A 14952-nucleotide genomic window follows, 5' to 3' on the forward strand; every position below is an offset into this window, starting at 1 on the left:
TATATATATATATATATATATATATATATATATATATATATATATATACACATATACACACATACATTGTGAGTTCAACAGCAGAGAGAATGTGTTAGTGGCCACATATAAAAAGGCAAATTGATTTTCTATCCTCGTCTGCTCAAAACCTTTATTTAATGAAAATAGAATGAGTGTCTTGATGCTCACAGCAGTGTTCCAATTGTGCATCACTCAGTTTCAAGTTTATTGCTCTGTTTTTTTCAATAATAGGTATTTATTGTCTTTTCCTGTTTATGTTTCGAATGGCTTGATTTTGTAGGTCACATGACTGGCAAGCATGAAACACATCGGACCATATCAGGATGCCCTCTCTACCACAACACCACCGCTGACGAGTGTAAAGTAAGTTCGTTTCATTCTATCCTCCTCCCACTGCCCTCTTTTTTTGTCCACCTCCTTTACTCAAGGTTTTTGTCCTGTAATAGATCTTATTCCAGTTTTCCAAAAGTTTAAACTCTGCAAATGGATAACTTCTCACTTCTTGAACATAAACCTCAGACTAACACATTTTCTGCCTCAGTGAAAGAGTAGTTAAATAGGAAAAGAAGAAGATGCTGCAGAGTGGAAAACCCCAAAAGATGGTTTGCCATTTCTTTGCAATATTAGTTTTGTGTCTTGGGAAAAAATGATTATTTATGTCTTCATTGCAAACATTCTTTGGTCGAATTAGATTGACAAAGGTCTGTAAAGTAGGAGGCAGCGGAGAACCATGGATTAGAGTCAGTGGAACCACGTACGTTACCAGAATAGAATGTCTTGCTACTGATTTGTTTATTACCTCTGCCTTCGCTAAGGCAGAAGTATTGCTTCCAGTTGTGTTTGTTTGTCTGTGGATAAGATATTTCAAGAACTACTGGATGGATGAAACTTTCAGAGATGTTTGGCCTTGTGACTGGCATGAACTGATGAGATTTTGGGATCAATCCGGTACCAGACAAGGATTCTGGATTATTTTTCCTGTTTTTTTAATTTTTGAGAACGGTTGGGTTCATTTTTAGTATTCTCGTTTCTGAGAGCAGTTGAGCTTATTTCAGGTATTGTCGTTTTAAAAATCTTCTCTGGCTAATCGTTGAGAGAATGTTGGTGTTTCCTTGGCGGAGGTTTGGGTTCTCTGAGTGCTCTTGTTACATTTGTAATGTTTTAAAATCCAATATTCTTGAAGGAATTTGATTAAATAGCATTCACTAAGAATGGGCCTGTTGCAACAATTTCTAATTATAGAAATACTAACTCATTAAAGTATCTTATTTACCATTTTATTATGTGTTTGTCTGTCAGAGCAATGAGGACCATCTGGTCATCCTTAAGGATCACTGATGACTTTGTTTTAAAATGGAAAAAAAAAAGGTTGTGTCCTGTCAATCTGACTCTGCCATCTGTGACGATTGTTTTGACTCGGTCCAATGGGAAGACCAAGTCAAGATGACAAGGGATGGAGACAGATGCAGTGGATGCATGTCTTGCTCGTGTCATCTTTCTCTCTGCATTCCACAATGTGTTGCTGGAGTCACCTTCCTCTCTGTTGAACCGTGATGGTTTCTGCTGCAGAATCTGCTCGATTCGGTCTTCATATACAAAGTTTATCTCTTGCCCTGGCATAAGTTTTACTACTACAACTGGGACTAGAAGAATCACCTAATTTGTGCCAGGATAGAAAAAGCCAGGCATTAAATTCATGATAATAATGTTATTGGTATTTTAAAAGTTTGATTGATTTCCAGCATATTGTATAAAGCGTGCCACTTTACAGTATATATACATGTTGACAAAAAAAGTTAATATCTATGTCGTTTCTTTTAGAAGCGATTTGAGGAAAGACAAAAATCTTCTGAAGAGAGAAAGAAAATTGTGAAAAACCTAAATGAACGGCGAGACCTTCGACGGCAAGTAAGTATTTCATTGCTTTTTTAAAAAATAGTTTTGATTTTTTAAAATTATTTGTCACAGTTTTAATAAGAGAGTTTGTTTAGCCATTTTGTTATTTGTATTGAAATACACTGCCTTCGTTTCAATTGATTTTGAAAATAATGAAGACTTTGTTGAAGGAACACTGTCATCATTATGCAGGTGTTTAGAACATAATTTAGCATGAAATTTTGATGGAAGCATTTTTTTTTGTTTTTTAAATCTAAACCAACGTAAAGTGGTTGGTGTTAGGAAGGCCATCCAGCCACTGGAACGAAGCCAAATCAGACTGGAACCTGGTCCAGCTTCCCAGCTCTGGTCAAACCATCTGTGAAATGAGCGAAAGAAGTAAAAGATTAAAAAAGAGAACAAATCCCAGCCTTTGAGTAAGCTGAAGCTGAGTGCCACTCGGAAGAAGTAAGAGGGTAGGGAATGAAAGTGAACCCTGTCAGATTGTATTTTTATATGTGGGCGAGAGTTTTGGAAAGGGGCAACCCAGGAAGACATGGGAGGAAGTGTCTCAAAATGCTGAACCTTATGAACATGACAGAAGACAGAGATGTGTCGCATTGCTGTACTCGAGATGACCCACCCACCACAACAGAAATGAGATCCTAAAAACAATGGTATAGGTGCTGGTACCACATAAAAAGCACCCAGTACACTCTGTGGAGTAGTTGGCGTTAGGTAGGGCATCCAGCCATAGAAACCAAGCCAAAACACACTATGGAACCTGATGCAGTTCCTGTCAAGCGATCCAACCCATGCCAGCATGGGAAACGGATGTTAAATGTTGATGATGTGTGTGTGTGTGTGTGTGTGTAACTGTTACATAGAAATATAGACCTTGACTAATCTGACTCCATGTTTCATTGCAGCAACCAACAGAAGAACAGAAAGAAAAAGCTCAAAAAGTAATAGAAATGAGGAAGAAAGGCAATGTTGCTTTGACACACGACCTCAAAGCTGAACATCTTCTACACAGGACAAAGAATGGTCGAACAAGGGAACCGTTGTTGAAGGGGCTTGCATCACAATATGATTTACAGCTTTTCCGAGAGGCTCAAGCTCGCGCATGTGAACAGATGGTAGGCAATATTTTTGGTCATTTGTCCATTTTGATATTCTGAGTTCAAATTCTGCCGAGGTTGACTTTGCCTTTCATTCTTTCAGGGTTGATAAAAGAGATACCAGTTGAGCACTGGGATCACTGTAATCGACTTATCTTCCCTTATCCACCTGATGTTGTGCCAAAATTTGAAACCAATATTTGGTAGTTTGCTCAACTCTGTCTAAATTTGTCAACAGGGCAGTTTAGAAATGCTGCTATGTGAGGAGCAAAACTCAGGTACAACTTGTGGCCTAGAAAATAATTACACCTGTACTTGCAGCCTCTGTCACATTTTAGCCTTTCAACACCTGGCATAAAGCCACCTCTCCCTCTGTTACAACACCACACAGTTGAGTGAGCTTCTTTTTTTTTTTTCTTTGTCTTGCAAATTACTTGGCAAACTCACCTGTGCCAGTGTCATGAAAAAACATCCAGTACACTCTGTAAATTGGTTGGCATTAGGAAGGGCATTCAGCCATAGAAGCCATGCCAATGCTGGCATTGAGGTTCAACACAGTCCTAACATATTCAATACCTACCAACACCCTAACCACAATGTCGTACACCTTTACACATAAACACACACACCCTTAACTGTCATTAAAAAGTTTGCTTTGCAATCACCTAGTTTGATCCTACTGTTTATCAAATGTAAGCTGGATGCCTTCCCAAATAAAGAAGGGCATCCAGCTGTAGAAGCCTCATCCAACCCATGCCAGCATGGAAAACAGCAAGTGGGAAAGCAATTGTGATGATATATGTGTTTATGTCTAGATAGGTAATGAGTGAGAGAGAGCATCTATAACCTGTGCTGAATATTAATCAGCATTTGTTGTAAGTTTGTAATTTACTTAAAATTTGCATAATTACAAGTTATAATCTAGTAATTTTAAGGATCAAGAGAATATTTTTTTAAAAAATAGATGTGGGAATGTCAACTGAGTAGAGGGGTTGATTTTACAGAAAGAATCAAAAGGGGATGATTTTTAGGGCCAATCTCAAGACACTGAGCCTTACGAAGGAGATGACAAAGGACCAAGGTATCTGGCATCTTGCTCTACTCAGGAAGACCCATCCACCACAGCAGAATTGATACTGGTGCCACATTGAAAGCACCCAGCACAAACACTGTTGAGTGGTTGGCATTAGGAAGGGCATCCAGCTGTAGAAACCATGCCAGAACAAACAGTAGAGTCTGGTGCATCCCTGCCTCCCTTACCAGCTCTGATCAAACCATCTAGCTCGTGCTTGCATGGAAAATGGATGTTAAATGATGTCGTGGTGGAGTATAGCGTTTCTTTTCTTCAGTACTTGACTTCTCTGAGATATTTTCTGTTTCAGGAACATGAAATGACACAGCATTATCAGCTCAGTGATATTCAAGAATACCGGATAAAAAAGTTGGAAATTGGCCGCTTTGAAATGAATACCTGGTATTCTTCTCCATATCCTGATGAATATGCCCGCCTTCCAAAAGTTTACCTCTGTGAATTCTGTTTGAAATATATGAAAACGGCTACTATTTTACGCCGACATTTGGTAAGTTTGCATCTGTTGATGTTTTGCTTTTGTGTAATGGGGATTTGGAAAATGTTGCATAGGTATGGCTGTTTGGTAAGTAGCTTGCTTTCCAACCACATGGTTCCAGGTTCAGTCCCGCTGTCACACCTTGGGCAAATGTCTTCCACTATAGCCTCAGGCCAGCTAAAGTCTTGTCAGTGGATTTGGGAGATGGAAACTGAAAGAAGCACTTTGTGTGTGTGTCTCTCACACACACACCACCGCTTGACAACAGGTGTTGGTGTGTTTGCATTCCCATATCTTAGTAGTTCAGCAAAAGATATTGATAAAGTAAGTACTAGGCTTTAAAAATAAGAAGTACTGGGCTCGATTCATTCAACTAAAACTCCTTGAGGGCTTTTTCCTTCTGTCAGTAGTACTTAATAGATTAAATACAAGGGTTAAAAATGAACAAATAGGGTACTGGGGTCGATTCATTCAGCTAGAAGTTCTTCAAGGCGGTGCCCCAGCATGGCCACAGTCTAATGACTGAAATGGGTAAAAGATATAAGATTTATTTTTCTGTTAATAATTTTTTGATGAGAGACAGAGGGAGTCAAAAGTTTTGGGAACCTATTTTGTTCTTTTCTCTTATTGCAGGCGAAATGTGTTTGGCGGCATCCCCCTGGTGATGAGATTTATCGTAAAAACAATATTTCAGTGTTCGAAGTAGATGGGCAGAAAAATAAGGTATTGTACATGTGTGTGTGTGTGTGTGTGTTTGTGTGTGTGTGTGTGTGTGTGTGTGTGTGTGTGTGTTTGCTTGACTTGACATTGTGTGATTGTTGTAAGTCATATAATATTCTGCAAAACATGCCTGTCCATTGGGAAATGTTACCTTACTTGGAAACAGCTGAAGGTTAGCAACAAGAAGGGCATCTCATCATAGGAAATCTGCTTCAACTATACTCCATCTGACCAATGGAAAAGGGGTCATTAAAGGATGATCATGTCTTCATTGTGTCCTACATTGAACTATTACATGGAATGGTTTGTCTTCAGCTTCTCAAATCATGTTGGTCAAAGTGTTAGGACATCAGATGCCTTGCAATATTTAGCTATAGTTTGTTATGTTTTGAAGGCAGCAGTTTTCTCTGTCATCTTCCCTGGTTGATAAAATACCTGTCAAGTACTGGGATTGATTTAACTTTTTAGCATTCAGATTACTTTTATCAAATACGGTGCTTATTTACTCATATTGTTTTAAATTAATCCTGCCATTATCTTGTAGCTTTGAGATTTCAGTCATGTGATTATATTTAAAATGACGTTATAGGTTAGGTGTGAGAGGCCAGATCTGGCCAGTTTGAACATAAAGCATATAGAATATTTGGGCCTGATATGGCCAGTTTAAATGCTAACGGTTTAATGTGGTCATGTGCTAGTGATAAAAATCAAGTGTATATTTTCTAGTTATAAGTGGTGTGCAACAGCACCTGTTCTGGCAATGTTTTTCAATATGTAACTGGCAAAGAGATGCTATCTCTAATGGTCAAACGTCTACCATTGATAAGACCAAGGAAGGTCAAAATCACATGATCTGGTCGTCTTGGCAGTGGCAGGGATTTCCCTCCTCACTAGCAATATAAACAAGAGTGCATTTGCACCAAAAGCCATTATGAGAGTTTCTCCCATGCTATCTAGCACAGTGTAGTTTGTTCTAAGAGAATATCCATGTTTAAGTGAAGATAAATAGAACATATTAGTAATTATACAGACCAGATATGATTCGTAAAACACAGTTAACCATAGTTTTATATTATTTCTTCCTAGATTTATGTTTGTAAGCACTGTCTGTGTGAAGTATGCCTCATTTTTTGTTCAATTTTTCACTTTTCCTCTTTAAGTCACCAGTGAGTCTTAAAGTGGAAAACATTGAGAACTACTGGTTATAGCAGTTATTTGTGTGGCTCGTTTTTCAGAGCCATGCCAAAAGTGAGATGTCGTCCATTGATCTATATAGAGAGATGTAGAAATTGACTTGTGTTATAATGGACTATCAAACTCAGGATAGAAAATGAACATAAAAATGGTAACGATGATGACAACTATTATTATTATTATTCAAAATTATAGGGACCTCTTAGGCTGGTGAAGTTGACATGAAGCCTGAAGATCTTCATGCTGTACATGAGTGTAGGGAGAGAAATCTAAGGGACTGGTCTGAATAATTGCAACAGAATGAATTCCACGAAAAGGCACTGAATGACCTGATGGTGGTAGTGGTGACCTGTAGGGGTCACCTCTAATTGCACAGCCCTCTAACCAAAGATCTTCAAGCTATCAATCTCCTTTTTTTTCAAGGCATGCAGTACTACATTAGCTGAGATACATGTTTCCTTCCTTTTTAACAGAGCAGGGTGCAGGTTTAACCCTTTAGTGTTCAAACCGGCCATTTCCAGCCAATATATTCTACCTGTTTCATGTTCAAACTGGCCATATGTGGCCTCTCACACCAACCCAACAATATCATTCTAAAAAATTGAGTTACTTCTTCAAAATCTCATAGCCACAAGATAATGTATATTAATTCCAAACAATATGAATAAATAAGCATTACTTTGGACAGAATATTGTGAATGCTGCAGGGTTAAGGGAAATTCGGCAGCTATTTTCAACATGTGTGATCGCATCAGAGCTTAGTGACTCATCACAGAATTAAATTCTAGTACATTTTCTTGGTGGATCCTTCTATGGCATTCTGTCTTCACTATGAGAATATCAATCTTAAAAAAAACTCTGAAATGTCAACTAATTCTTCATCCAAACTTCAAGCTTTCCATGAACCTTTCTCTTGATATGAATTTGTGGTTCATTCAATTATTTTATCCATACATAAATAACATGCTCACTGTTAGCTGCTTTCTGTTTTACATACTTTTTTTAAAATACATTTTAAGGCTTTTTAACTATAAAGCATGACAGGAATAGTTTACTTAATCAAACAAATTCTGTTTCTATGTAAGATGCCTACATTTCCTTTTTTTTCATACATTTTCTGCAGGTTTATTGTCAAAATCTATGTTTGTTAGCTAAACTGTTTTTAGACCATAAAACCCTGTACTTCGATGTTGAGCCCTTCTTATTCTACGTCATGACTGAAAATGATTCCAGTGGATGCCATATCGTTGGCTATTTTTCAAAGGTAAACCATATTCTTTACTTCTTACTATATTAGATGTCTAGCAAAGGTGGTGAGCTGGCAGAATCATTAGCAGACCAGGAAAAATGACGCTAACCATTTTGCCTGTCTTTACATTCCCAGTTCAAATTCCACGAAGGTTGTTTCCTTTAGAGATGAAAGTAACGCTGCCAGCATTCTAGAGTTGATTCAGTTGTCTCTGACATTTCCCTTTATACAGTCTTAAACCTGATGAAATAATTATTTCATTAGCAATTTTAATGAATATTTTTTTTATATTCTCTGGTGGTGGTGGTGATGATGATTTTTCTATTTTTACAACATTCTATTTTTACATTTTGATTTCAGGAAAAAAATTCCTTTTTGAATTACAATGTATCTTGTATCCTCACACTTCCACAATTCATGCGTCAGGGCTATGGCAAAATGTTAATAGATTTTAGTAAGTAAGACATTTTTCAGTTTGACTGATTTTTCTACCCTGTTCCAATATTTGTTGTTTACATGCTGTCATTAATTTGTTTAGAGTCACACTTGACTGAGTCAACAGAGTGCCGCCCGCTGAGGGATCAATTCCTGGTGTGCCGTCCCAGACTTTGTGCTGCTGCATGGCCAAACATTTAACTGTTTAAACTTGCTATGAGGAAAGCTCTAAACAACTGCTTGACATGCTAGAAATAGCAGCTAAATCACACTTTATCAGTGGTTAATAAAATACGTACCAGTTGAACATTGAGGTTGATATAATCAGCCGTCCACTCCCGATTCTTCTGTCCAATGAAATGCTTATTTATTCACATTGTTTTGAATTAATCATGGGATTATCTCATAGCTTTGAGATTTTGATGATGTTATTGTTTATTTTTAGAATGACATTGTAGGGTAGGTGTAAGAGGCCAGATGTTGATATTTTGAACAGAAAACAATAAAATATTTGGGCCAGTTTAAATGCTAAAGGGTTAAAATTGCTGGCCTTGTGCCAAAATATGAAACTATAGTTGTTGTTGTTGTTGATTAGTAATTTGTAGCAGAGTCCAACACAAATGTAAACCCTAATAATGTTTATAAACATGTTTTCTTTCCTCTCTTTTGATGACAGGTTATTTACTGAGCCGAATGGAACAGAAGATAGGATCACCTGAGCGTCCACTCTCTGATCTTGGGCTTATTAGCTACCGTAGCTACTGGAAAGAGGTTCTGTTAAACTATTTGCACCGATATAAAGCTAATGAAATATGTATCAAAGGTAAGAGAGAAGTGTATGTTGTTTTTATTACAAGGTAGGTGTAGGTAACATAGCAGTTTGGCAAAAGAAACTGATAGAATAAATACCAGGCTTATAAAAAGAAAAAGAAATCAGACTGGGATTAAATTAGTTCAACTAAAATTGGCTTTGTGGTTCACTTTCTAACCACATGGTTTTTGGGTTCCGTCCCACTGTGTACCACCTTGGGCAAGTGTCTTCTACTGCAGCTTTGAGTTGAATGGATTTGGTACACAGAAACTGAAAGAAGCCCATTGTGTGCATGTGTTGGTGCCTTCTTGTTCTGGTGTTGCTCTGTCAGTTGTAAACAAGCATCTCTATCGTTCAAGTAATATTATTTGTTTCCAGTGTTCCATGAAAAAATATCTGAGGCTGTGGGGGAAATATTACCTTTGGGCATGGCTGTGCAGTCAGAAGTTTGCTTCCTAACTACTTGGTTCTGGGTTCAATCCCACTGCGTGGCACATCGGGCAAGTGTCTTCTACTACAGCATCAGGCTGACCATAGATTTGTAGATTTGGTAGATGGAAACTGAAAGAAGCCCATCATATATATATCTATAATATGTTTGTGTCTGTTTATCCCCCACCACTGGTGCTGGGGTGTTTATGTTCCCGTAACTTAGCGGTTTGTCAAAAGAGATTGGCAGAATAAGAACCAGGCTTTGAATAAGTACTGGGGTCGTTTCATTTGACTGAAAAGAAATTCTTCAAGGTAGTGCCCCAGCTTGGCCACAGTCTAATGACTGAAATAAGTAAGTCTTAAAAGATAAATTGTTGTTGTTATTCTTGTAGCAAGCTAGCAGGCTTGTGCATGTCTGACAAAATGCTTCATAGCATTTTGTCTAGCCTTTTACATTCTGAGTTCAAATTTTACTGAAGTGAACTTTGCATTTTGTACTTTCAGGGTCAGTAAAATACCTGTGACGTAGTGGGGTTGAGGGAATCAACTAAATACTCCCAACTAAAACTGCTTTGGAAACAATCCAAATTTGGAGAAAATGCTTAGCAGCATTTCTTTTGGCTGTTTTATGTTCTGAATTGAAATCCCAAGAAATGTCAACTTTGTCCTTCATCCTTTCAGGGTTCATAAAATGTAATATCAGTCAAGTCTTGTTGACAAAATTGTTGACTTACGCCTCCCCTCAAAACTGCTGGCCTTGTACCGAAGTTAGAAAGAGTAATTAGTCATGGAAATGCAGCCTATGGCTTTTAGTGGTCCTACCAATACCAGTGAGATTGGTGTTGAAGAACAAACTCATTAGGATTTCAGAAATATCTATATTTCTCTTTTGGTGTTTTGCTTTTACACCTGTAAACAAATACGTAATTTTTGTAGTCTCGTGACATATGATGTTCAGTTATGTTTGTGCTTGAATGGAAGAGCTCCGGAGTATGATGTGAATTTTGGTCCATGACAAAATGAAAGAATATAATATAAATGAGAGATATTAGAGAGAAAGAGAGGAAATAAAATAACTGCATGCTCACAAAAAAAAAAAAAGTGCATGTGTGTGAGATAACATGTATGCATCTGTGTATGAAAATGAATGGATATGCATTCTTGCTTGTATTTATGCATCCATTCATGCAGTATTTATGTGTATAGTACAACTGTGTGTGAGGTCATGTGGTCTAGAGATTAGGGTGTCAATTAAGGTCAGAATCACAAGATTGTGGGATTGATTTCTGCACTAGGTGGTGCATTATGTCCATGAACAAGGTACATCGTTTCATGTTGCTTCAATATACTCAGCTGTTGAAGACAAGCGCCAGAGGCGTACTTGTGCAGCTGTCTTTCTCTCCAACGATTGCATCTTGATTGATCTCTGAGTCAAGAGTGCGGCAGACGAAGAGCAAGTCTCTGTCTGCTTCTGACCACACAGTCACCTAAAACAATTAATGGAAGCATGATACAAGCTCTCAGGTCATGCTGGCAGCTAAGATTTATTTCTCATCCATCAGTTGTGATGTTGTTTATTGCTTTGTCATTGGTTCATTTCTCCTGATTTACAGACGTCAGCCAAGAGACAGCCATCAATGCCAATGATATAGTCAGTACGTTGCAAGCACTTGGAATGTTGAAATATTGGAAAGGAAAACATTTAGTTCTGAAAAGACAGGTTTGTGTTCCATTTTTCTGTCTTGAATTTCATTGTATTGTTCTTTTTCTTTTTTTCTTTGAACCCATCCCATCTCTTGAATCCTGATTCCAAATCTATAATAGAGTTGACATTGCTTTTCATCCCCCACCCCATCCCGGGATCATCATTGAACATCTGTGTTCCATGCTGTGATGTGTTGGATGGTTTGTCAGGAACCAAAAGATCCAGGGACTGCATTCTTTCCCACTCCCTGCTTAGGCATGGTTTTCTAGGGCCAGATGCCCTTCCTAATGCCAACCAGGAACGGCATCTCACTCCTTTCTCATCTCCTTCATAAAGCTCAGTCTTCAATACTTCGTTCCATTTCTTCCTGGGTCTCTCTCTCTCTTCCACAAATTCCATTGGAACTGTGTTGTTAATTTGTAATTAATTATCTGCAAATCTAAAACTAATCGTTAAACAAACCGTTTTCTTTCTTTTCAACTTCTCTTCCCAAAGGATCTGATTGATGAATTCTTGGAGAAAAAATCAAAACGTCCGCCAGACTTCAAGACCATTGACTCCAATTGTCTCAAGTGGACAGCTCCTGCAAAACGTCCGCTTCAAGTTTGACACTTGCACCGACTGCAAGATTCGCAAGACCCTTGGTATAATTTCTGTTTAGCTGGAGGGCAGAATGGGTGGGTGGGTGGTGCTGGTGATTGGTGACATATCAGCCCTGGGGAAGTACATTCCAACTGTTACTCAGATTCTGACTTCATTTCTGATCCCTTTTTTTGTTTTTTTTTCAATACACCAGAGTCAAGCGTGTGTATGTAGAAACTTGTATATGACTTTGTGTATGTGATAGAAAGGATTATACACTGTGTGTATATGGATATATACATACATGCACACATATTTTTGTGTGTGTGTATGTGTATGTATGTATATATATATACATATATATATATGTGCATGTGCGTATAAAGTGTTGGCATAGCAATCTCATGGTTCCTGGTTCAATCTCACCACATGGCACCTTGGGCAAGTGTCTTCTATAACCTCGAGTACAATGCAGAAGCCTACTGTACACAAATATATAATGTGTGTGTCTGTCTGTTTATCTGTTTTGTGTGTTTATGTTTGCACTTGTCTGAAAACCGGTATTGTTTATGTCATCTCCCTTTGTGTCCTATAACTTAGCAGTTCTGCAAATAGATATCGACAAAATACCAGACTGAAATAGTGCTACAGTCAATACGCTTGACTAAAACACTTGAAGGCAGTACTCCAGCATGGTCACAGTCCAGTGATTGAAACCAGTAAAAGAATAAATACATACACATAATGTAGATGTGTGTAAATAGATAAAAATATGTATGTATATTTATGTGTGTATGTGTATATATATATATATATATATATGCGTGCGTGTGTATATGCATATGCACATGTGGATAATATATATTTATATAAAATAGCAATTTAATATTCACAAAAGATGTGTAAATATTCCTCTATATGTATAATACTTGCATTGGTGCTTGTACATACATACACACACACACACATATATATATATACTTACACATGTATATGTGTTTGTGTGTATATATATATATATATATATATATATATATATATAGGCAGATATGCATACACACATTCATCCAAACATATATATACTACAACATACGCCCACATAATCTAATTGCTTTGATCTCATTGCACATATGTGTGCATGCATATACACACATCTGCGTGTGTGCATATATATATATACACACGTATAATGTGTATGGTTTTAGCCGGTTAGTTGATGGTGTGTGTGTATATATCTATATATGTATATGCACAGATGTGCATGTATATGTATGTTTGTGTGTGTATATGTATACTATAATATATTACTTCCGTAATTATCAAGGGAAGATGAATATCAGCTGTCAGTTTGGCGTGTAAATAAGAAAAGATTGAATATTGAACTTTAAGAAACAGTCTGGAAGTGTTGTCTCTTTCTAGGCCAAAATTGATGAATGGGAAAAGGCCAGCTGTAAGAGAGAGAAGGAGGGAATGGAAGGTGGACCTGAAATGATGATAATGGTTTGATTGGAACATTTCTTTACAGCCTGAAAGATAAGGAAGATGTCAGAGCACTGACTGAGCAATGGTCTTTGAATCTCATTTGTTTCTTTATTTTAGGGGTTAGGGTACTTTTATATTTTTACAAGAGAATGCTTAGGGTTCCATTGTTTTACTAGGATTCATATCTGTGAGTGTATGTACATATACATATACATACATACACATACATCTGTGTGTGTGTATAATTACACATGTATGTTGTTTCTTTTGCATTTCAAACATTACAAGTGAAATTGTTGTGATGATGCCATCTTGTGATACCAGTTTACCTCTTGTCGACTTGGCTGTTTCTTCATTCTGTCAACCACAACAGAGATAGCTGCTAAATATGTTTACTGCTTATCATCACATCTATTCTTTCTGACGATTCTAAGTTCACAATGAAACTTTACAAAAGACATTAACGCTTACATGCTCGTCAAAACTTGTGTGCACCAATGTCCCAGTCAAACTCATTGGAAAAACTACCAAAGGGTACTGGAACTTCAGTGAAATTGCCTGGAGCTAAAATATTGAGAGTTCAAGTGTTAGTTTGAAGCTGTAAGATCTCAGCTAGATTTGGTTGAATCTAGTATTGAGATCTCCAAGTGCACAAGAGTAATTAAGATTATGAGCACTAATGAAAAAACAAGGAGTAGATGATTATTTGAAGAATAGGGCTTTGTTTTTCATTTGAAGGGGTGATTAAATCACATGACTGGTATCTTCAATTTATTGAAGGATAAAATATTTATTTTACACAATAACAAGGCTAATAAAGTCTTTATTAGTTTATTAATAATGAAATTCCTTTCATCCACTGGCAATTAGCTGTATTGACTCCCTGTCGTGGAGAGAGGTGTCCGTGGGGCCATTCTGGCCTTTCCCAAATGCATCATTGACAGTTGTTACTAGGCATTGAATTCCAGGAGTAAAACTAACTTTTGCTCACCACTTCCACTTCAGTACTTGCCTCCTCTTGTGGTGTATTCACCTGATTATAGCCCATCCTCATCCGAAAGTAATGATGGGCAAAGTTACTCCCAGTGAAATTTGAAGACCACCACAATCAGAGAGTTAAAAACATGGCTCTAATCTCCATGCTGGACTCTGTTGTGATTCTATCTTCATTAAGAAACAGTTAATGAGCTTTTTAACAATGGAATACATAATCATTTAAGTTGGTAAAACCAAAACTGTCCTGTGATGTAAGATTAATAATTTATTTCTGACAAGGTGTTATTTTAATAGAGAACAAAACCCCTTACCGTAAACCCCCCACCCATTGTTATGTCTTCTGTTACCATAGTCATCTATATTATTGTGTGGTTAGGGATATACGCCACCCCCCTCCATCAAATGTCACCTCTTGAATGAATACTTAATGGCTGACTGGTAATAGTTCTCAGTGGTGTGAAGGGCAGGGGTTTTTCGCACTCCCTTTAAACCTGCTGTCAGCATTGGTGTTAAGAGTTACGGTATAGCTGCAAAACGCCTGGTCTGTGGCACCATTTGCTTCAATCATCTGTTTCTGACATCTCCGTCATGGGTGGATCTGTTCTGTGACGAAGTTCTCCGGTTTTCCCCAACCCCCCGAAAAAAAATTTTTTTTCACTCACCACCCTTTCCTTGCATCTCTTTTGTATTTGGTCAACGATTACAAAAAAAATTTAAATAAAAGCACATACACACATATTTATATATATATATATATATAT

The 14952-nt window shown here is 37.4% G+C and overlaps 1 protein-coding gene across 1 annotated transcript in view; it reads left to right on the forward strand.

Moving 5' to 3' along the window:
• Positions 1-14946, forward strand: part of LOC106877126 (histone acetyltransferase KAT7) — a 22234-nt gene extending 7288 nt beyond the window's left edge. The window contains exons 4-13 of the mRNA XM_014925923.2: positions 302-384; positions 1843-1929; positions 2826-3035; positions 4400-4597; positions 5219-5308; positions 7623-7763; positions 8109-8202; positions 8860-9006; positions 11040-11146; positions 11627-14946. Coding sequence (XP_014781409.1) covers positions 302-384; positions 1843-1929; positions 2826-3035; positions 4400-4597; positions 5219-5308; positions 7623-7763; positions 8109-8202; positions 8860-9006; positions 11040-11146; positions 11627-11740 — 1271 coding nt within the window. The 3' untranslated portion in view covers positions 11741-14946. The remainder of the gene's footprint in view (positions 1-301; positions 385-1842; positions 1930-2825; positions 3036-4399; positions 4598-5218; positions 5309-7622; positions 7764-8108; positions 8203-8859; positions 9007-11039; positions 11147-11626) is intronic.
• Positions 14947-14952: the final 6 nt, after the last annotated feature.

The sequence above is a fragment of the Octopus bimaculoides genome, chromosome 22 (genome assembly GCF_001194135.2).
Source record: "Octopus bimaculoides isolate UCB-OBI-ISO-001 chromosome 22, ASM119413v2, whole genome shotgun sequence".
NCBI lineage: Eukaryota > Metazoa > Mollusca > Cephalopoda > Octopoda > Octopodidae > Octopus > Octopus bimaculoides.